Below are 23,284 nucleotides of genomic sequence, written 5' to 3'. Positions count from 1 at the left end.
CACTCCTATTCGGTAGGGAACTTGTTTCGGCCACCCCAGTTTGGGAGTGCCAACCTAAGGCATGCATATCTTAGGACCTGTTTACAGCTGCCATTTGTAGTACCTTTGAACATTACAGTCTCAGGTAGGAAGGCTGTTTCACATCTCTTTGGCATGCGCCAGGGCAAGCGTTTGGAAGCCGACTATGAGGATTCTGCACACTTGCAGCTGTAAGTGGATGGAACCCAGAAGAATGGCCACATTTTACCAAGGTTTAAGTGAAAAGTTGAAAGATAGTCGGCCACTGGAGATCTTCACACTCACCCTCAGGCTTCCCAATTGTTTGCAAGAGCACAGTAGTTAATGGGAGACTGACTCAACAAGCCAGCCCCGTCTTTTTTTTTCCTGTCCCTTTGGCTCCTCCTGTTCCTCCCATTTCCTGACTCTAATCTGCAGCCTATGCAATTAGACAGCAGATGGCCTTCACACCAAGACCTACAGCTACAGCAGGAGCAAGACCTACAAATGCGTGAAGGTTGGTGCCTCTGTTGTCACTCAGGCCACCTCTGTTCCGACTGTTCTGAACTTCTGTAAGACTGGAGAAAGAAGTAACATCTTGCATGTCCTCTGGGGTATTCCTCAAGGCCACCCTTTCTTGGGGATCTTGACCTACGATTACCCTCGGAACATGTAGATTTGGGCTGCAGACAACTTTATTGACTCAGCTTTGGTAGTAGCCTTAAAATTCCCTCAAGAACCCACTTTCTGGTTCAGCCACTTCTGGGGTCATCACCCAATACGCTATAACGCAATACGCCTTCCTGTTACACTGTGCATGGACCAACAAACTGAACAGATTCCTCTCCTCTTCATCCAAGTCCTCCAAAGAAAGCTGTTACAGGGGGTTCCCCTGGCCCCCAGCTATTGACTCAGATAGCCCAGATCTCTCTCAAGTCCCTGCAGACTATTACAACCTCTGGGACGTCTTTAGTAAATGGAAGACCTGAATCTTACCTCCTTACTGGTCAAATGATTGTGCAATTGATCTCATTCCAGGTACCACTCCACCTCAGCGCAGGCTGACGTTGGAAACCAGGAGCTCTTGAAAGTTAATTTGAGGAATGGAGGCTTTGGCTGGAGGGGCTGAACATCAACTGAACATCAATTTCTGGCTTACATCCAGGACACCGACCGTCTTAATCCCCTCCAGGCCAGATGGGCCTTGTTCTTCAACAGGTTTAATATTGACTTGCCTTGAAGAACACGAAGCCCGATGCCCTCTCCAGGTAGTGGGACTCTCTGAGCCTGTCCTCCCAGGGCCGTGGATACTGACCCCACCGCGCTGGATTTTGGAAGAAGCTCCCAGGCAGGAGCCAGATCCTTGAGGGTGTACCCCCTGAAAACCTTATGTCCCCTCACCATGCAGGCGCAGGCTCTGCAGTGGGAACATGCATCCCATTTACAGGTCATCCAGGAGTCACTTAGATAAAGATGTCTGGGCCTTTGTAGCTCTCTGCCTGGTCTGTTCCCAAAACAAAGACCCTAGGAGTTGACCAGCAGGTCTGCTTAAAACCTTGCATATACCCTCACACCTCTGGTCTCACCTTTCCCCTCGATTTTTTCACTGGGTTGCCCTCCCAGGTGATTGTGGTGATTGTGGACTGGTTTTCAAAGGCGTATATGTTTGTAGCCCTGCCAAAACTACCCTCAGCCAAGGAAATCGCCATGTGGCTACTTCAGCGTGTGGTTATGGTCTGCGGTTTTCCCAGGGATCTCATTTAATCAACCTTTATTTTCACTCAGAAATACATTGCTCAATGCTGGATGCTATCAAAGTAGTAAATTCACAGTATTAAAAACAACATTTGAAGATCCGGAAAACTTGGTTTTATTGGCATTTAAAATTAGATTGTGCCTGTACAGAGCATTAAATGAGCACTGGAATTTTTCTATTGTTGCATGAGCAGATTTGTCTGTATAGAGCATGTCATCTGCATACAAGTGCACTTTGCAGTCTAAGGCTCAGAATTGAGCCTTGAGGACTCCTTTGGTTACAGAAATTAAATCTACATTAGTGGTCACCCAATGCCACTGCTTAATTTTGGGCCCATTCCTTTGCTTATTGTTAGAACCTATTATTTGTAAGTATCCCAAAAGAAGACATCAACAGTGTCAAAAGCTTTTATGAAATCAATGAAAATGGCAGCAGTCTGTGCTTCTTTCAGTCTAAGGCCATGTAATGATCATTTAAAATCAATGTGGTCACAGAGATGATATGTCTTTCTCCAAAGCCAGATTAAAAATTAAACAGGATAGAGTTTTCATAAAGAAATGAGTTGCGTTGGCTCCTCACTAAAGATTCTAAAAGTTTAGCTAAACAAGACAGTTTTGAGATTTGTCTGTAGTTATTTAGGTCTGCCACCTTGCCTCCTTTGTGCAGTGGAATAACAGGAGCTGTTTTCCAGGTACTGGGAATTCGGAAAGATAAAATAAAAAGATCTAGTGTTGGACTGGGGACCCCACCCCAATTTATCAGCAGCGTCTGGAATGCTTTCTGTCTACTGCAATGTGTCTCTGCCAGCAGTGTGCGAAATACGCCTTGGTATTTGAGGGGTCCCATGTTGGCTGGCTACTCCAGCTTTGGCTAACTACTAACTTACTCACCTTAGTAGCGCGTTGTATAGTTAGTTGCTAGGCTATGAAGGACCAACAGTGTGAATTTACTTTGTTATAGCACCACCCTGAGGCAAACCAATGCTGCATACACACACACATGCGTACACACATTATCTAAGCTGCTTATCCTCCTGGATCGTGAGGGGTGGGGCTATCTCAGCAGTCATTGTGCAGAATGCAGGAAACATCACATGTACACAAAGACACATATATTCACACACATTCACACCTAGGGGGAATTTTGCATCTACAATTTTGCCTGATTGCATGTCTTTGGACTGTGGGAGGAAACCCACACAGACACAGGAAGAACATGCAAACTCCACACAGAATGGACCCCGGTCCCCTGGCTGGGGAGGCGCTGTGAGGCGACAGCCTTACACACTGCACCACTATGCCGCCCCAGTGCTGCATAGTTAGTTAAAAATATTAAAGACAGAAGCTTACCAGTTGTGAAGTAGGATAAATAAAGACCTTTCCCTGAATTTGCATTTGAGTATCTATTTTTCCTTAATGAATAGCATAACTTAATAGTAAGTTTATTTTCAGGGACCTCCTAGGATTTTGATTTTGAGACATTCAGGGGGTCCAAGAGATTAATTTTGTATTTCGCACCTTGTCTGCCAGTTTGTCATCAGACTTTCAACCCCAGTCTAATGGTCAGATGGAAAGGGTAATTCAAGACCTGAAGCAGACCCTCCAGGTATCTTTCTTCTGCCAAACCTTCTTCCTTGGCTTAGCACCTGCTCTAGGCAGAGAATGCTAACAACACCCTCTAGTACGTCGTTGGGCCAGTTTAGGTATCCTCTTCCTATGTTCCCATAGCAGGAAGCAGATTCAGGGGTCCCTGCAGCTAAGCACATGGTTCAGCACTGCTGGCAGGTTTGGCAGAAAGACCACATTGCTCTTCTGGCTGCGTCTGAGGCCTGCAAGTGGGTTGCTATTTGCGACAGGTCACCTTGGCTCACATTCCATCTTGGACAATGGGTTTGGTTGTCCGCCAAGGACCTGCCATTATGGCTTGAATTTCACAAGCTTCCTCTGCGTTATGCGGGGCCTTTAAGAGCTCATCAGGGTTTTCAGACAGGATCACGCAGCTGGTTTAGGAACTTCAGAATCCGTTCCTTGGGGAGGGGTACTGTAATGTACTGGCCTGAGGCTGGACCATTGGATAGGCCAAGTCTAGCTAACACTGGGAGGCAAAGAGCACCCTCCCCATAATCAAGAGGCAAATTAAGTAACCTGTGGCTCTATTATTTAAGGAGAGTGTTTTCACTGCTCACTGCTTAGTCTTGAGTTCAGAGTTTTGACACAAGACTGGCCGATAATTGGTATCTCCCTCAAGTTTTCTCTTGGGTTTCTTGACCTCTCAAGCTACTTTATTTCCATACAAAGTTATAAGGACCTTGCTCCTTGAGATCTTTCTGGATTCTCAAATCTCTTCCTTCCTATTTCTAAGTTTGTTGTTTAGAAAAAAATGGAAAGAAAGTTTTAAGTTACTTCTCTGCTCTCTCAAGTCTCTTTTCCCTGATGCTCCTTTGTTGGGTTTTTGGGTTCTGGTTTGGAACCATGTAGTTTTGTGGTTCTAATCCACCTTGGGGTACCTCTGTAAGTTTCTCATTTGTGGAGAGTGTTTTAAGTTATTTCAGTTCCCTTTCCATTTGTTTATTCTTTGTTGTGCCTTTTTGCGCATTGGTCTCTAGTACCAGAGGCTTGATTTTTGCACAAGACCAGTCTGCCCCTTTACTATTATTATAGAATTTTTGTTGCACATTTATTAAATGCTCTGCTACTTGCAAGGGAAGTATCTGATGGAGGAATGTACAGTGATGCTAAACAAGGGGTTTCCTTTTATTTCTCTCAGCCAAACTTTTTGCATTACACTTTAATCCATTGTGAAATTATGTCTTTGTTGGAATCTGGTGTAATGGAAACAAATAACCCAGAACCTGAGTGGTATAATTTATTATGGGCATTTTAGGGGTAGCATCTCTGGGTTATTTCCAACCTGAATCTGTAAGAAGTAATAGCACATACATTTGGATGAATTTCTAATCCCACCATTTATATTTACTCTTAGAATTATCAGTTGTCTTTCATATCTTTCAACTCTTTTTTGCTTGTAGCCTGTCTCTCTGGTCTGCTTTGTCCCTCCCCATGTCTGATAGTCAACTCTATGCATTCTGTGCAAATTTGCATGTCTCTCTTTTTGGAAAGGCAAGATGGAGGAAAAAAGAAAAGTAATGATTGCAATTTCTTTTTCCTTTCTCTCATTACTGGTATATGTGAGAGTCTTGCTTAGCAGCACCTGTGTTAGTGACAGGCATGAGAATGAGAAGTGAATAGAGAGCAGTTGATTAAATCAAAGAGTCACGCTACAGAAAGTCAATTCTGCTCCCCGTCTTCAATAATATCCTTTTATCCTAAAGTAATGAGCTATGGCATCTTTGCATTGGGTAATGCGATGAGTTCTATTAGCGCGTTCCATTTGCTTCACAAGCAAGAGCAAGTCTTTACACAGTCAAAGCAATTGGTAAGCAGGAAGCTTGTAAAAGCATATAAGAATGTGTGAACAGTGCTGAATTATATGAACTGTCTTGAGTGTTTGTACAATATGTTATATATTTGTGTGTGTGTGTGTGTGGATATGTGTGTTTTCTGTTTATTGCTCCTGTATTATAAGAGGGTCATGTATATTTTCCCCTACTTACTGACTCTCTTCACAGTGAAGGCCCTCTGGAGCTCCTCTGGTCCATAGCTGTAAATTGGATGCTCTTCCCTGCTGAGTTCACTGGGCCCTGCTGGGGTCAGTCCTGGGAATAGAGTGCCAGAAAAATCGCCTCTCTTTCTCTCTCTGCTCTCAGTCCAACAGACACCAGACTTCACCCACCCCAGGGCTGTATTTTAAGTGGACCTTGAAATTTAAATTATGGAGCAATACTGAATTTCAGCATTTTCATATTATTATTTATTTATGTTTTTCATTCAGAGATATTGTCCAGTCCAGCAAGATGTAATATGGAGATTACTTTGTATCTGAGCTGAAACAGATGTATTCTGTGTTTACTGATGTAATGGTAAACTACTGATACATTTCTAATGTTGCTTTTCTGTTTTTCTTTTTTTAGTGTGACAGTGAGAGTGACCAAGAAGATAAGGTGAGGTCATATCAATATTTACATCTTTCACTTTACACAATATTCACTTTAAAGATTAATCCTAACTCCTTTTTTGTTGAAGTAGAAACAGTGAGAAGCTATTATACTGTCCTCGAGAGTGTGCATTTGTATTTAATTAAAATTCAACATCTTGTTAATAACTGAAAAACTCTTATTTTACAGTGCATTAATTATGAATTACTGAATGCAGGGCAACATTAAATTTAACCATTGCATAGCTGCACTGTTTCACTGTGTATCAATGTGGTCAGTGGAAATTAAATATGTCAAGATGTCTTTTAAATCTTAAGTAGCCTATTTGCAAGATCTGCAAGTGTAAAGATACACAGAGGTGTCTAAATAACACAAACCCCTCTGTAACTATTTGTCACCCATCTGTATATATAGTGTACTACCGATCCTTTTTCATTGCTATTAAAGAGCAATACAGAGTTATAATGATTAATTCTGACTACTTGACCTTACTGAATCAACAACATTGTTATTGCAAAACTGTGTTGATATATTATTATCTGAAATCTAGCTGTCTTTTTAAAGTGCTATTTTTAGCACACTCTGTTGGGCTACAAAAGAATGCAATATCTACAGCCATAATGTTCTTCTGACGAGGATCAGATTACACAGTCACCTGAAAACAGTTCATTTGTGATCAGAAATCAACATGTGTGTTTGTCATAAAAGTTTTATTCAGTGGTGTTTTTATTATATTTAGTCTGTTCGAGATGAGAGAGTGACTGTTTCATTCTGTCAGTTCAGATGATGAGAGTCATTTGGAGCATCTTTTTTGTGGCATGCCAAAAGTCAGTCCTTGTACATCTTGAAGTGTTCTTCTCCCTACTCCTCTTTTCCTATTATACTATTGATTTCAGTACAGAGAGCCATGTCACAAAATCAGAGAAAAAAGGAGAAATTACACTTCTTTGCAATAAGGATGGAACAGAGGGGCAGTGTACAAGGCATTTGTGTCATTCCTCTTCCTCCCTTGTTACTCCTTGTAGCCACCCAGCCAGAAAATGGTAAAGCTGACTGATTGTTTATGATGATTTTAATGCTGTGTGATTTCACAAGCACATCGTAAGAAAACCAAAAAGAATAAAGTGAACATTATTCTTGTTCTCAGTCCACCTGTGGGCTCAATTACCACTTTTTAGCACTGTTTCACCTTACATCTCATAAGTTTCCCGTTTATTCTACTGTTCAGGCCAAGAGCAAGTAACTTGGTTGCGAGAGATTCTAGTGTTCATTATGTATTATATAATACATAATGATCACCATACTGTCAACTGATATGTAGGGGTCAAGTGATATGTTATTTTCAGGGACGATATGGTTTATTAGAAACCAAGTACAACAGTAATCAATATTTGGGGCAGATGTTCATTTACCATAAATTTGATGTTTGTAATGTGAAAACTTACAAGAATGCAACTCCTATGCACAATTTGCATTAAATGAATATTAGAACAATATAAATAAAAATTTATAAATAAAGTGCTTTGAGCTTTTTTTTCAACATAGGCTGCAAAAATAGTACAACTTTAAAGTACTCTTTAAACAGATTAAATAAATAAAAATAAAGAACTTAAATAGTTGTCAGTGATCTTTGATATGGAGCTCAAAACTCGTAAATGTAAATCCAGTAAAAATGTAATCATCAGAGCAGTGAGGGTGTATGAATGATAACATATTTATTTCATTTTCTTGACCAAAGATGTATTCATGCGATAACAAGCAGTAGTTGAAAATGTTGAATGTATAGACGTGTTCAGATTTTCTCCTAAAAATGCGCCAGTTTGATTCCATGGACACGGCCCGTTTAGCCTGAGCAATGGTGGAATCTTTGGAAGTAACAAGTTATCAGCTGCCTGTACTTTTAACTGTGTAGTTGGCTAGCTCTGCTATAGGCGCACATATTTCTGTGGGTCAAACTACTGCAGAAGCAGTATGGATCTGTGCACACTGTTTACTCTTGTACACAGAAGCCTGACTCTCGCCAAGCAAATGTGATGTTTCAGGCAGGGTTCAAGCTGCATTGGTGAATAACCTTTGTTTGGCTAAACTAAGTGAAATTATATGACTGAGCGCATTGTGCTTTTTGTGAACTGCGTTGTTGAGCCTTAACGTATTTATACCTTTCCTCTCACTATGGGAGTGATAGAAGGCACTGCTTATTCCCATATCTCTTACAAATTACATTATATATATATATATATATATATCCTTTTTAATTTGCAGTTGTTTGCAAAGAATTTAATATCTCCAAATTGTCATGTATTGGCATGTGCATGTCTGCAAATATGTGTATAGACTGTGAGGATGCTTAAAGGCTCTTGACATCTCATTTGTGTTAGCTGAAGTGGACCTGTGATTTATTAAATAGTACAGTCTGAACACTATTCATAATGCAGCCTGCTTGTTTCCAACTGGGCGAGGGCCCAGGCTCCTTGGCTCAAACTCACAGCCTGGGTACAGACTCCTTTCTCTCCTGCTGCTAGATGAATTGGCATCACGAAGCCCAAGCAGAGCCCAGAAATGCTCTGAAAAGCATTTGGCTGGCCTTGGCCATTGAGGCTGGCCTTCACCATCACCATGCTGACTCTGCCTTTCTGTCTCTGTCCAGTTTGTTCTCTCTCTCATTCATTTAGTTTTATTCTGTGACACTGATGTATATGGAACAAGTGAGCCTTCTAGACAGTGCAGGTACAGCCCTGTCTGCTCATTAGAAACAGCTTGAGAGAGATTATTATAGCGAGACAGCCTGACAGGTGGAGGGGGAAACAGAGAGAGAGAGGTAGGGATGGAGGGAGAGCTGCAGAGAGCTGGTGAAACCTTTTCATATTCTGTTGCCTTGTGGATTCAAGAGGTTTGCAGCTGATAGCTTTTAAGACCTAATGAAGTTAAAATCAATTTGGTGTGGTATAATGAATCTTGCTTAATATTAACAGGGACTAATAAGGGAAAAAAGGTTAGTTATGATTTCAAGGTGACTCTAAAGTAAATCAGAATCAGATTTATTGACCAAGTATGTTGATCCAGACAGGGAATTTGGTTCCAGCTCTTGGTGTTTCTCTGCTATTACATGCAGTATACAAACAATGTACAAATAATTTGCAAACAGTACACAGTGTACAATATACACCGTATACACAGTTTGCAAGCAATATGCAGACCATATGTGTACAAGTCATATACAGACAATGTACATATTATTTACAGACAATACACAATGTACAATCAAAATACAGATTATGTAGGGGCAAGCAGTGTACATGTGTGTGTGTGGTAGTGCAAACGACGGTAATTTATGTCATGTATGAGAATGAAATTGTGGTGCACAATGGTATGATCCTGAAGCATGGTGTAATAACTATCTGAAGGAGAAAAAAAACCTGAATATGTAGAGGCTGCAGTCAGTATAAAATCAAATCAACAGTGAAGCTAAAATAATGCAAAAAATCTTTTGTATGTTCTGCACCATTACACTTAAGTAATCCATCTAACTCATCACATATGTGTTGTATCCTAATCTCTCCTTTGCTAAGTGCAGTACACTTTAACACTCAATTTGTTAGGCTACATACTGAAAGCTCAATTATGGACCAGGGTCCTGTGCATTGAAAAACATTGCTGTGGCCTTGATTAATTATCTTTCCATTACCAGTCACAGACAAGAGGGGCATCTGAAGGTGACAGCTAATATGGGTAAGTACTTCTGAAAAGCCATTTTGTAGCATGAAATAATGCCCATTAGCATTTTGATCCAGATGATAGGCTTTTACACTACTGTTAATGAGCGAACAGATCTTTCATGGAAGTCTTAGTTCTCCTTGCCCACTTTCATCCAGGCCATACACTTGCTGTTGCATATTTATTCCTCCTGTCTTGGAAGCCAGCGGCAGATGATGCCATTTGAAAGCAGTTAGCTTTTTTATTAATGACAGCACATGATAAAGTGCTGTAATTTGCCTCTCTCATTTTCTGTGAGGCCATGCTTTAAATGGTGCTTTAGCACTGGGGCAAGAGCATTTGTCCTTGATACAAAATAAAGAACTTTCCCATTAATATATTTAGTGAGATGTTCCACTTCTGCTTTCTTTTTCTATCTCATTTTCTTTTTTCCCCCCTCTTCTGCCCGTTCTTTTTCTGGCAGTGTTTGCCCTGAGGCAATTAAAAGAGGAGAGGCGCATTTCTCAATCATTCCGTCAGAGCACTTGTACATAAAAATGTTTTTATCTCCCTTCCGCACTTCCACGCTTGGAGGCACACGGGGTGGGGGGGCTGACAGCGATAAACGATGATGTGCTTCTCCCATCCTTTTCTAGCATGTGGGCGGGGGGGAGCTGGGTGATGTTTACAGGCCTGAGCGGATGCCGGCGAGGCCAAGACACAGGCTGATTGCTCCGGAGTGAGCCGCCAGCCTGTGATTTGTCACGTACTTTATCATCTATGTCAGTCAGCAGAGCATTGTCATAGCTAACGTATCACCCTACATTTGTAGCCGGCCGTGTAGGAAATTTGTATTTACTTTGGGGTCTGAGTGCATGAGGAGAGGGGGTGGGTGTAATTTGTTCCTCGTGGATAATATGACCCTGAGCGGAGTCGGATCATGGGTTAGTTGAAGTGATATTTTCCGGTAATGGTAGTCATACATCACGCCTGTCAAACGGGGTTAGGAGGCGAGTGCATAACAGCTCCATTTCAGCCACTGCAGACATCTGGGATTATTTTCCATAACCAAGTATGACATGACCGCTCTGTGGAGTGCATTAAAATTTTACTAGCTTTTCTTCCTTCTATCCATTGCTCTCATTGCTCTCCCCCATAACAGCCCTCACACCCTGCAGACCGCCACCCCCGGCCCCCCGCCCCCACCACCACCACCCAACCACCCCTCGGCCCTTGGCCACTTCTGCGTAACATTATGACCACCTCCTTGTTGTCCATTTTATCAGCTCCACTTACTATATAGGTGCACTTTGTAGTTCTACAATAACAGACTGTAGTCCATCTGTTTCTCTGCATACTTTGTTAGCCCCCTTTTTACCCTGTTCTGCAGTAACACTGATGTGGTGGTGGTGTGTTAGTGTGTGTTGCGTTGGTACGAGTGGGTCAGAGACAGCAGTGCTGCTACCACATTCTTATTATCTGTAACTGCATTCATGACATCTTGCTGGTGTGGGTTTCCTTTCTGTCGATAATGCACACAAAGGCCACTTGCGTGCTCATAGTTGCCCCTGTGGACAATCTTCAGAATTCTCTGATTATTTCTGTCAACTAATCATTGATGAATAACCACTAATGCAGAAGGTAGAATTTTAATTGAGAATGTACATTTGAATTGATTATCCTTTTTAATTCTGTATTAATGGACAGCCTAGTGAAACTTTGCCACAGGAAGATTTCAAGAATAGTTCTATGACAAATGAAATTTACAGAATTTTTAAATTACTTCTGTTTTAGTCAGTCAAGAACAAATTTTGTTTCTTTACCATAGTGCTGGAGGAAAAAGGCTAATGTTGCTTATAAAAACTAGAACTCAATAGTCACCTAAATCTTTTCTGTGAAAAGAACAAAACAAACCAGAATGTCATAGCGATCTGCCAAGCTCAATCTGTGGACACAGCACATGTAAGTCATGCTTGTACAAAAACCATGGCCAGTGCTAAAAAAACGCAAAGTTGATGAAAATAGACAGTTGAGTTCTGTCTGGACTGATGAATTTTGTTTAATTTTGCCATACCATACTAATGCTAAGCCAAATTGTTTGGTATGCTCTCAAACTGTAGCCATCTGCAAGGTGGCTAATATTACGTAGCAATTCGAAACACACCATAGCGGCTTCAATGACAACTTCGAACAACACTGCGGTGAAAAGAGTAGAACTTTTAGCAGAGGACTGCCTGTCTGCTCTGCTCTCTGATTTAAAGTCATGTCAAAGTTTATTTATATAGCACTTTTTACAACAGGTGTTGTCACAAAGCAGATTTACAGAAAAATCCGGGTCCAAGCCCCCATGAGTAGGCCAATGGTGACAGTGGCAAGGAAAAACTCCCTAAGAGCAAGAGGAAGAAACCTTGAGAGGAACCAAGACTCAGAAGGAGAACCCATCCTCCTGTGGTTGACACCGGATAGCAAACAGTGTTAGCATAAAATATGAGAATATAAAACAGGAAAAAACAGGTGGAGCAATGGTTAATTAAATAGCTTGAGTTTATGCAGCAGCAGCAGAATCATTAGGAGGGTCAGTTCATGCAGGTGAGGCTTGCACAGCGTTGTACAGCGTAAAGCTCAATGGAGGTCAAAATGGTCCAGAAAGCTGAAACGGTCCAGAAGGCTGAAACGGTCCAGAGGGTTGGCAAGCAGCTGTCACTTTTTTTACTGAATGGTGAGTAAAATCAAATAACTGTAGTTAGGCCTACCTAATTACATGCACTTACTAATAATAATGACAATAATAATAGGACTACCGTAATAAAAAGTATGTACCATGCTGAATGAGACAGTATGAAAATGACACAATTGCCTTTGCCTTTGCGATGATGATTGATTGCTGCCTTTGATAAAAAGTATTTGGGGGACCCCTGGTTTAGGACATAGTATGACTGCAAACTAATGGTGTAACAATGCATTGTGACATTGTGATATTGCAATGCAAAATATGATAATGTATATTACAGAGGAGAACAAGTGTTCTATTAATTATGCCATGTTATAAAATTGTGTTGTTTGAACACCAAAACTCATCAACAACCACTACCAATAACCAACACACTCCTGCTTCCCAGTTCAATTCTTATTAGAAAGTTGTGCAACAACATGAATGCATCATTGTTCCTTTTTCTCTATTTACAAATTATGAAAACATCTGATTATATGCCCAGTATTGTGAATCAAATTGTGGGCTGAATGTATCATTACACTTCTGTTGTGAAATATAAAAATAACCACACGTCATGCTGTAACTGAATGCTATGGGCAGCTATTTTAGACAAAAGGTGTTGTACTGAATTCCTACTCCCCTTCATGGGCATGTAGATCACATAGAAATATGGATGCTGCAAATTACATAAGTGATTTCTGTTGTTTCTGTTTAGAAATAAGCTGTTAATCTTCCCTTGTGAAAAATTATGTACTAAATATACATATATACTAATATTTGCTGAATCCTTCTTGTGCTCTTGCAAAGTATATACTTTATATAAGTATTTACTAAGGTGTATTCAAATACATTAGCATTCCATGCCATATACCTCTAATATGCAAGTATTTTACCTGTAGTACACAATAACAATATTTGCTGTATTATATATGTAAACTTCCAACACTACTTAAGTGTACTGAAAACATAGTTGAAGTGTACAGCCACTGCATTTAAATGACCATTTATTTTATACTCTGTAATTTGTAATACAAGATGGTCATGATGGTCAAATGGTTCAAGTCTATAAATACAACCCCAAAAAATTGGGATGCTGTGCAGAAAGAAATAAAAATAGGATGCAATGATATGCAAATCATGTAAACCCTATATTTAAATGAAAATACTACTGTAACGGGTTTTGCAATTTTTAATATTATTATTGCTAGAACCTTATGTGAGGGTGTGAGGTAACCCGGATTTATTTGAAGTCTACAGGCCAGGGCAAGTGAGAGAAACGCTCGCACCAAGGATGCTTCAGAAAAGGGAATTTATTGGCTAAATATCAAACTACTTTTGGACTACATTCAATGATAAACAATAGAAAATAAAGCCAGAAAACAAAACAAAACAAAGTGATAGTAATGAAAGACAAAATAGCTCGAGTAAGTTAGAGTGATTCACGGCTAAATGGTATGAGGCAGTGTGGTCTGAGAAGTCGCTTGGGAGAGCCTCTAGAGAATTAACCTAAGCATGGACGGGTATAACTATATGGCTGGAAGTACCTATAAAAGTTCTCTTATTAAATAAATTGGCATCATGGCCCTGACTGTAAATTGATGGAACCAGCTTACATTGGAGTCGGGGCTGACTTCAGGAGGGGTCGTCTCAGGACAGACTCGATCGAAGGCTGGAGCTCAAGCGGTGGTTCCTCTCCTCGCTGGCCGTGGATGCTGCATCTCCGTGCGGGCACACGCCTTTCCGTCAGTGATTGGGCAGAAGCGTCTCGTGGCTGTCTGACGGTGGAGCTTGGGCAGCCTTTCGATGGTCGATCTGTTCACAGATCAGTGCGTGGCTCTGGGTGCAATGCTGGGTCAGAACCGCTCCCACTCCACTGGCGAGGTTCAGGTTGCAATCAGGGTTCTGAGGCTGGTGATACTAAATTAACTAACTACTTCTCTTTAGCAGAATCAAAAGTTATGGATATATTCTCCCTGGCCAGACAAGAACCATGAACCTTCCATCTCTGAGGGTGGTTTAAACATAAGGTGTGTAGACGAACAGGCAAGTTACAAAACAAACAAAGGTTTCAGGTCTGAAAATTTAGCGTCCTAATACTTCTGACCTGTCTTTCTGACCAAGGCCGGCACAAACTTAGAAACTTAGCTATCCTTGTGTTTCGAACGCAGGAATCTGAACTGACAATTTTGCGGTGCACTCTGGTTTTGCTCGGTTGGAGGCCCTACCCTTTGGAGGTGGAGCCAGAGTGCTGATAGGTTCTCCTCATCTAAGGTTACTAGCTACTCATTGTTTCCAACTCTGATTGGTTGTGCATAATTTTAGGAATGCCTTCCCCAGAATCACTGCCTCCTTTTTTTCAGCTAGTTTAAACAAAGTAAAAGAAGCATTTCTATATCATCAAATTGGTTTAACTTTCAAAATCAAAGAATGAACAACTAGGATATTAAGGCATGTTTCTAAGAGAGAGTTTAACCCTTGTTACCTGATACACAACACATGTCAAAGAACGCAGGTACTATTTGCCATATCTGAACATGACCCAATGCATGAAAAATAAAATCGACAATAAAAGGAAAGGAACAAAGGAAGAAAAGAAAAGAAAACCACATTCAGGATACATATTGGTCAATGGTCTAAACTCATAGCAATTAAATGGTTGGGTCTGACTGTTATCAAAGTTATACTCGTAGTTGTACACGTATTTCTAGCGCTTAATAGTAGAAAAAGATACAGGTAATATTTAGGTACTACCCAACAACAAGATTAATACAACAAGTAGTATTGCTTACAGATTATATAAATGTTGATAATCAAGCAGACAAGCAAGAAGTTTCTTGGGTTCCTTATAAGCACAAGTACTTATGGTGGTGATGTGGTAATTCGTGGTTTCACCCCTTGGGGGTGCTGTGGGTCCATGCTTGGGATCCCTAGGGAATTTAGGAAGTTACAACTTTGCCGTCCAAAGTCGTAAGATTTACACTTTTGGTATGTCTAGTTTAGTTAAAAAGAGTTCTAACGAATGGTTGCAGTTTGGAGTGGACATATACCTTAGAAATGTACTTTCTGTTACTTAACGATAAGGTTGTCCAATATTGTGGCCAATATTCCAGGGAGGCGTTGTCCTGTTGCCCTCTAGGTCAAGGGAGAGGGGTGCTGGTTCTTGATTCAGCTGTAAATCTGACTGAGTCTGGGGTTGGGGGGTGTTAAGCTGACAGATTTACACCTCAATTCCAGACTTGCTGGAGCCAAAAGGCCCTTAACTTTGGGTTGTTGATACGTTAGAAACACTAACCTATGGGTAAAGTTTCAGCCAGTGTTCGCTACACTACAAAGACAACATATCAAATGTTGAAACTGAGAAATTTTATTGGTTTTTGAAAAATATATGCCCATTTTGAATTTGATGCCAACAACATGTTTCAAAAAATGGGGGCATGTTTACCACTGTGCTACATCACTTTTTCTTTTTACAACACTCTGTAAGCATTTGGGAACTCAGAGGACCAGTTGCTGTAGTTTTGAAAGTGAAATGTTTTCCCATTCTTGCTTAACATAGGATTTCAGCTGCTCAACAGTTCAGAGTCTCATTTGTCATATTTTTTGTTCACAATGCGTCAAATGTTTTCAGTGGGTGACAGGCCTGGACTGCAGGCAGGTCAGTTTAGTACCTGGACTCTTTTAATATGGACCAATGCTGTTGTAATACATGCATAATGTAGTTTGGCATTGTCTTGCTGAAATAGGCAAGGACTTCCTTGAAAAAGACATTGTCTGGATGGCAGCCTATGTTGCCAAAACCTGTATATATCATTCAGCATTAATGGTGACTTCACAGATGTGCATGTCACCCATGCCATGCTTGCAAATACACCCCTATACCATCATGAATACTGGCTTTTGAACTGTACGCTGTTAACAAGCTAAGTGGTCTTTAGCCTAGAGGACACAGTGTCCATGAATTCCAAAAAGAATTTCAAATTGTGATTTGTCGGACCACAGGACACTTTTCCACCTGCCTTCAGTCCTTTTTAAATGAGCTTAGGACCAGAGAAGGCGGTGGCGCTTCTGGATCCTGTTTGTATATGGTTTCTTCTTTATGTTTTAGAGTTTTAATTAGCATTTGTGGATGCAGTGACAAACTGTTTTCACAGACAGTGGTTTTCAAGACTGTTCCTGAGCCCATGCAGTGATTTCCAGTACAGAATCATGTGTGTTTTTAATGCAGTGCGTGTTTTTAATGAGGGCCTAAAGATCATGGCCAACAAATACTGGTTTTCGGCCTTGTCCCTCGCATACAGAGATTCCTCCAGATTCTCTGAATCTTTTAATGATATTATGTACTGTAGATGATGAAAAGCAAAAGTTCTTTGCTGTTTTATTCTTGAATTGTTGCATTTGATTGCACAGTGGTGAACCTCTCCCCATTTTTACTTCTGAAAGACTCAGCCTCTCTGGGATGCCCTTTTTTATACCCAATCACTGACCTGTTGCCAATTTTGGCAGTGTTTTTTTTAGCATTACACAACTTTACTGCCTTTTGTTGCCCCCGTCCCAACTTTTTTGGAATGTGTTGCTGGTATCAAATTTAAAATGGGCATATATTTTTCAAAAACCAATAAAATTTCTCAGTTTCAACATTTGATATGTTGTCTTTGTACAGTTTTCAATGACATATGAGGTTTAAATGATTTGCACATCATTGCATTTTGTTTTTATTTACATTTTGCACAGCGCCCCAACGTTTTTTGTAAATGGGATTGTACTATAATTAATGTATTAACAACACAAATAATATTTTTCAAAAACTTATATTACTGGTAATACACGTACACGTACATAATGTAATTATGTAACATCCTAACATTATTTATATAACAGTATTTCAAAGGGTTTTTTAAGAGTGCTTCACCATTTTCCCCAAAATTTCTTCAAATCACACTGATTAAAAACACAGTCAACAGTTTCTCTAGGAAAGCTCCTCATGAGATCAGGGATGCGACACTAGCCACGTTTACATGCAGCCTGATAATCCTCAAGGAGGACGCTGGAGGCAGGGTTCAGTGCTGCAGCAGCCATATTTTCTTTAATCACACAAATAAACACAAACTCAAACAAAGCTATGCTAAGCTGGCCTCTTTTCAGTGGCTTAAGCTAGCTAGACTTTTCAGTCCTTTTTTTCTCAAGCTTTTTAGTTCTTCAGTCAGTCTCTTGTTGCTGCTGCTCGTCCGTCTCTCTCTCTCGCTCTGTTCCCTCACAGCTCTTTTTAAAAGGGCAACCGAGCTGAGAGGGAACGAGAACTCGCCGCTCCGCCTCCTCGTCACCGCCCCCAGCTGGCAGCTCGGCCGCCGGGGTCGAACGTGAGGTGTAGTGAAGCGGCCTCGCTGTGTAACATGGGTCGGGGCCCGGGCGGCGGAGCTCGGGACTCGCTCCTTGCCCTCGTGCCTCTTGTTGCAGGTTCCTCCCGCCGTCACTCGGAGCTCGGGCTTTGCGCTCCGTCCACTTGCGGCTCTCTCCCCGCTGTCCTCGCCGGGGTTCGTCGCCGCTCGATGTTCGGGCCCCGCCTTCCTGCTGGCTCTCGCGGTCGTCATCGTCGGGGGGCGGGCGCATGCCACAGACACCTTGAAAAAGTGTGCCTAGAGTCTTTAAATGTCTTTGGCATGGTTGGTCCTGGTGCTGTGCTGGACAGTCATGTTGTAGTCCATGTTTTATGAGGCCTCTTTTTCTACAAAGGATATTGGTGCAAAATCTGCATGACTGAGAGGAAATAAATGAAGAGAGAAATAAATAAAATTGTATCATCTGTATTCAGGTATGCAAACAAGTAATTACATCAGAAATACAGAGTGAAAAGACATAGTAAGAAGTAAATATACTGTAAAAATTGTCACACTACAGGATGTCTCCAAAATTGCACACAGAGCCAAGTGTTTAAGGAGCTATATCACATTGCTAAACATTTAACTAGTGCATAAAACTGAACCATATATTTTAAAAGTGAAAAAGTAACAGAATTCGCTAACATATTGACAAAGTAGCGAAACGTACTGTGGTAAGAGAAGGACAAACAGATAGCTTGGTGGAGGGGTGGACAGAGTGACTCTGACCACACCTGACATGTAAGTGGCCACCAACGCTGCCAACCCAAATTTTCCTGCATGTGACTGGCTGAATAAAATAGTTCCACTCACCTGTCTGGGACTAACTGGCAAGTTCAGTGCACATTTTCTATTTTCCATGAGCTTTCTGGATATCTTGTGGTCTAATAATAACAGTAAAAAAAAATATATCAAAATTGTGTTTCTTTTATACCACGCATTTGTGCAGTCATTCTTGTCTTGTTTTGGTGAAACATTGAGGTCAGAGCTAACTAGCAGCTATTAGTGTTCAATCAATTTTCATCTTTCAATCAGAAATTGTCACTTAATACAAGAACTTGCAAAAGCTTATATAATTTGAATAGCCTATTAGTTACCTTAAACCATTATCTACAAAGGCTCTATAATTGTTTTGATAATTTAATATAATTTTGTGTTCATGGTCTTTGGAACCCCTAAAGCAGTCTTAGCGAGCTCCTGGACACTCCATTTAGATAGTCCTAGAAACAACACTCTATGCAGCACAGAAACATTAGGCCTGTAATTCTGAATGTGAAAGAATGTCACTGTCTAATCCCATTACCCAAACTGTATGAACTGCTGCCATTTCATGTTTTGGAATAGCATAAAACATTGTTGAAGATTTTACTCCATAAATGTAACTGGCACGAAAAAAAGCACAAGCATCATCCTTAGGAAATGTACAGAAAATTATTTATTTATGAATAGTTATTTGAAACATGCAATATCTCATTATTGAACAAGAACAGTGTTATTAGCTGAGTTTCCCTCAACATGTATGTGTACATTTTAACATACTTAATAAAAAAGGGTTCATGGAAACAGCAAATTGTTGAACTAAATTGCCAAAGAAGCATAAAATTTGTATGCCTTCCAAAGGTGGATAATTTTTTATTTAGTTAGAATAAAAAAGAAATGTTAAAACTTACAATAGAAACACATATACATAATTTATTTGGCAAATAGGAACAGAATAACGTCATATGATTGATCTTGTTTCGGGTTTTGTACACGTTCGCCCTGAAACATAACAGAAAGCACCAAGTGCTAGCTATTAAAGTCAGAGTAATACATGGATAGATAGTTGTTCAAATCTTGATGATATTTTTTTATTTATTTATTTTTTTTTACAATTACATGTACAATTACATGTACACACAGCAGACAGTTGGATTTTTAATAAGACAATCCAGTCACAAAGACCACAATTTCTTAAGATTAAGATCCCTAAATGATATATCCACTTGGCTTTATACAGATCCATTCATTATCCCTGATGGGAAATTGAACCCAGGATCTTAGTGTTCAAAGGTAGATGCTTTCATAGTGAGCCACAAGTAGCATATAGCAGCACTTCTTTTTTTGAGACAATTTATTGGTAGAAAGTAATAAGGACCCAAACACTATTTTAGGAACTAGTTCCCAACTTTCAATTATTGTGATTGTTGATTATTATAATAAAAAAATAATTCAGAATCCAGTCTCAGTTTGTCATTCTTTATATATGTTTCAAATTTGGTTATATTCAGATAATTACTGATATATTTGTAGATATTTATGTCAGAAAAAGCCAGATCACACCAATTTGTTCAAATCTTGCAGATGTTTGAGGCAATGCAATAACAATCCAGGGATGACTATTAAAAAAATCACATTTCAGACAATTCAAAGATTTACAGGAGAACAGTTTTCTTTGAATACTCATATTTTCAACATTGTCAGGGTCAGCGGAATACAAAACATCCAGAACTTTTCTGTACCACAAGATGATTGTAGTAAAGCTTGTGACTGTTTTGTGTGTTTGCAGTTATTGCTGAAGCTTCCTCTGGTGGCCAGAGAATATATAGCCATTCCTGATTCCATGGCCAAGATGTGTTTAAACCAATTTTTTTATATTTGCTGTGCAATTTTGGAGCACACATACATATAATTAAAAAAGTTTTAGGTCTTAATGAGATGTGCAGTTTCAAACCATCATCTTTTCTTTATTTCAATCACAGAAAGAGATTTTAGTAAATTTGCACTAGATTAAGCATTGTAGGGGCCTATGGAGACCGCTTTGGTCAAAACTTTGCATGCTTCCACAGACAACATTTTTATACAATATTTTCAAAGTTGGTCATAGAGAAAGACTGATGGATATGTAGAATTCCTGTGTGGACACATTTAATCTGCATGATGACTGGCCAATGTTAAGCCCTCCAAATACCTATAGGAAGCTTATTGTCTAATGTCGGCCATACTTGTCCAGTGATTGAGTTGTCCTAATCACCTTACTTATAAAGTGGACCAAAGAGGCAGCAAAAATTTCAACTTAACAAATTTCAGCTTAATCAGCCAAGAGGCTGCTAAGAAACATATTTTCCATTGTTATAGCGCCCCCTATGGAAGAATTGCTGCCAAACTTGGTGTGCTTCCTCAAAATTATGTGTCAAATAAGACTTTTAAGCAATCCCGATCCATAGCCACTTCTGTGAATTAAGCTAAATCCCAAAAGGCTTAATTGGCATGTGGTGACCATATTGTTTACAAATATCCCATTTTTTAGTAATTTCTGACCTCCCTTGAACATTTTGAGACCAATATTGTGTGGATATCAAGAAAAACCTCAGACTAGTAGAAAAATGTAGAGGTAGGGCTTTTATGTGGAATAAACCAAGGATTTCGGTAGAAGCAGGAATTTTAACTGTAGGGGGATACTACACCTACCCTCTGATGTAAATCTTTGATCTTGCCATGGAAGAGACTCAGGAGACCGGGGTTCGCAAAAATGATGATTTTATTCAAAAGTGTGCTCTGTCCATTTCTGCCACCAACACCCTGAAGAGCTGTGTGTCTGAACAGAAGGTCTGACACACAGCTCTTATACCCCATCATCGACTTCCCCCCAGGACCCTTGGTACCGTCGGAGAAGACCAAAGTCAGTGTTTTCATACAATTGGATCCTGTCATAAAAGTACAGGGCTGGCCTTCTCAGGGACTCAGATCCTATTGTAAATACCTTAGTGTCGTAAACTAAGTTTTCTGTCCTGAGAAGGCCAAATCCCCCCTGGGGGGTGTCATAAAGGCAATTTGTTTTTATTGTTTAATCCATGAGAACAGAACATGACTTCTAAGAATGCTTTAGTATTAATACTGCTTAACAACGAATAACAAATTAAAATAAAGGAAAAATAACAGAAAACTAGAAGATAAAAACAATTCCCAACACCTCCAAGTTTGGTGTTTAGATGACTGATGGTGTCTTCTCTACAATCAGTTTTTGGGAAGTAGACGAAGAAGAAGAAGAAGGAGAAGAATCCTAGCAAAAGCAATAGGGCAAAAGCAATAAGGTTCCTTGCACCTATGGTGCTTGGACCCCTAGTTATTGGTTCCAAAATTACATAACTTCAGTATTTAACAATTTAAGCACTACTTATGTATACTTTTTTTCACAATGGAAAGTCAAGTAGTGTAAAATATATATCCTTGAATGACAACAAATTACAGAGGAATTATCTTTGATGTAAGTACCCAGACATCCTACAACCCCATTTCTAAAAAAGTTGGGACGCTGTGAAAAATGTAAATAAAAACAAAGTGCAATGATGTGCAAATCATTTAAACCCTATATTTAATTGAAAATGCATATCAAATGTTGAACTAAGAAATTTTATTGGTTTTTGAAAAATATATGCCCATTTTGAATTTGATGCCAGCAACACGTTCAAAAAAAGTTGGAATGGTGACAAGAAAAGGCTGGTAAAGTTGTGTAATGCTTAAAAAAACAAATAGTGGTTAATTAGCAACAGGTCAATAACATGATTGGGTATAAAATGAGCATCCAGAGAGGCTAAGTTTTTCAGAAGTAAAGATGAGGAGGGGTTTGCCACTCTGTGAAAGACTGAATGATCAAATAGTGCAACAATTCAAGAATAACATTTCTCAACATAAAATAACAAAGAACTTTTGCTTTTCATAATCTACAGTACATAATAACATTAAAAGATGCAGAGAATGTGGAGAAATCTCTGTATGCAAGGGACAAGGCCGAAAACCAGTATTTGCTGGTCGTGATCTTTGGGCCCTCAGGCGGCACTGCATTAAAAACAGACATGATTCTGTATTGGAAATCACTGCATGGGCTCAGAAACACTTCTGAAAAACACTGTGAAAACAGTTTGTCGCTGCATCCACAAATGCTAATTAAAACTCTTAAATGCAAAGAAGAAACCATACATAAACAGGATTTAGGAATGCTGCCACCTTCTCTGGGCCTGAGCTCATTTAAAATGGACTGAGGGGAAGTGGAAAAGTGTCCTGTGGTCCGACAAATCAACATTTAAATTTCTTTTTGGAAATCATGGGCACTGTGTCCTCTGAGCTAAGGACCACTCAGCTTGTTATCAGTATACAGTTCAAAAGCCAGTATTCATGATGGTATAGGAGTGCATTAGTGCACATGGCATGGGTGACATGCACATCTGTGAAGTCACTATTAATGCTGAATGATATATACAGGTTTTGGCAACATATGCTGCCATCCAGACGACATCTTTTTCAGAAGGCCTTGCTTATTTCAGCAAGACAATGTAAAACCACATTCTGCATGTATTACAACAGCATTGCTCTGTATTAAAAAAGTCCGGGCACTAATCTGGTCTGTCTGCAGTCCAGACCTGTCACCCACTGAAAACAGTTGGTGCATTATGAAATGAAAAATATGACAAAGGAGACCCTTAACTGTTGAGCAGCTGAAATCCTATGTTAAGCAAGAATGGAAAAAAACATTTCACTTTCAAAACTACAGGAGTCAGTCTCCTCAGTTCAAATGCTTACAGAGTGTTGTTAAAAAGAAGAGGTGATGAAACACAGTGGTAAACATGTCCCTGTACCAACTTTTTTGAAACATGTTGTTGGCATCAAATTCAAAATGGGCATATATTTTTCAAAAAAACAAAACAATTTCTCAGTTT

At 39.8% G+C, this 23,284-nt stretch overlaps 1 protein-coding gene across 6 annotated transcripts in view; it reads left to right on the top strand.

The window, feature by feature from the left end:
• auts2a (activator of transcription and developmental regulator AUTS2 a) overlaps positions 1–23,284 on the top strand; it is a 501,485-nt gene that overhangs the window by 304,600 nt on the left and 173,601 nt on the right. For all 6 annotated transcript variants that reach the window (XM_036560983.1, XM_036560986.1, XM_036560985.1 and 3 more), the window contains one exon: positions 5,784–5,813. In XM_036560983.1, the coding sequence (XP_036416876.1) occupies positions 5,784–5,813 (30 nt within the window). The remainder of the gene's footprint in view (positions 1–5,783; positions 5,814–23,284) is intronic.

The sequence above is a fragment of the Colossoma macropomum genome, unplaced genomic scaffold, assembly GCF_904425465.1.
Source record: "Colossoma macropomum unplaced genomic scaffold, Colossoma_macropomum, whole genome shotgun sequence".
Classification (NCBI taxonomy): domain Eukaryota; kingdom Metazoa; phylum Chordata; class Actinopteri; order Characiformes; family Serrasalmidae; genus Colossoma; species Colossoma macropomum.
The sequence above is the reverse complement of the archived record's forward strand: the minus strand, read 5'-3'. Positions and strand labels throughout refer to the sequence as shown.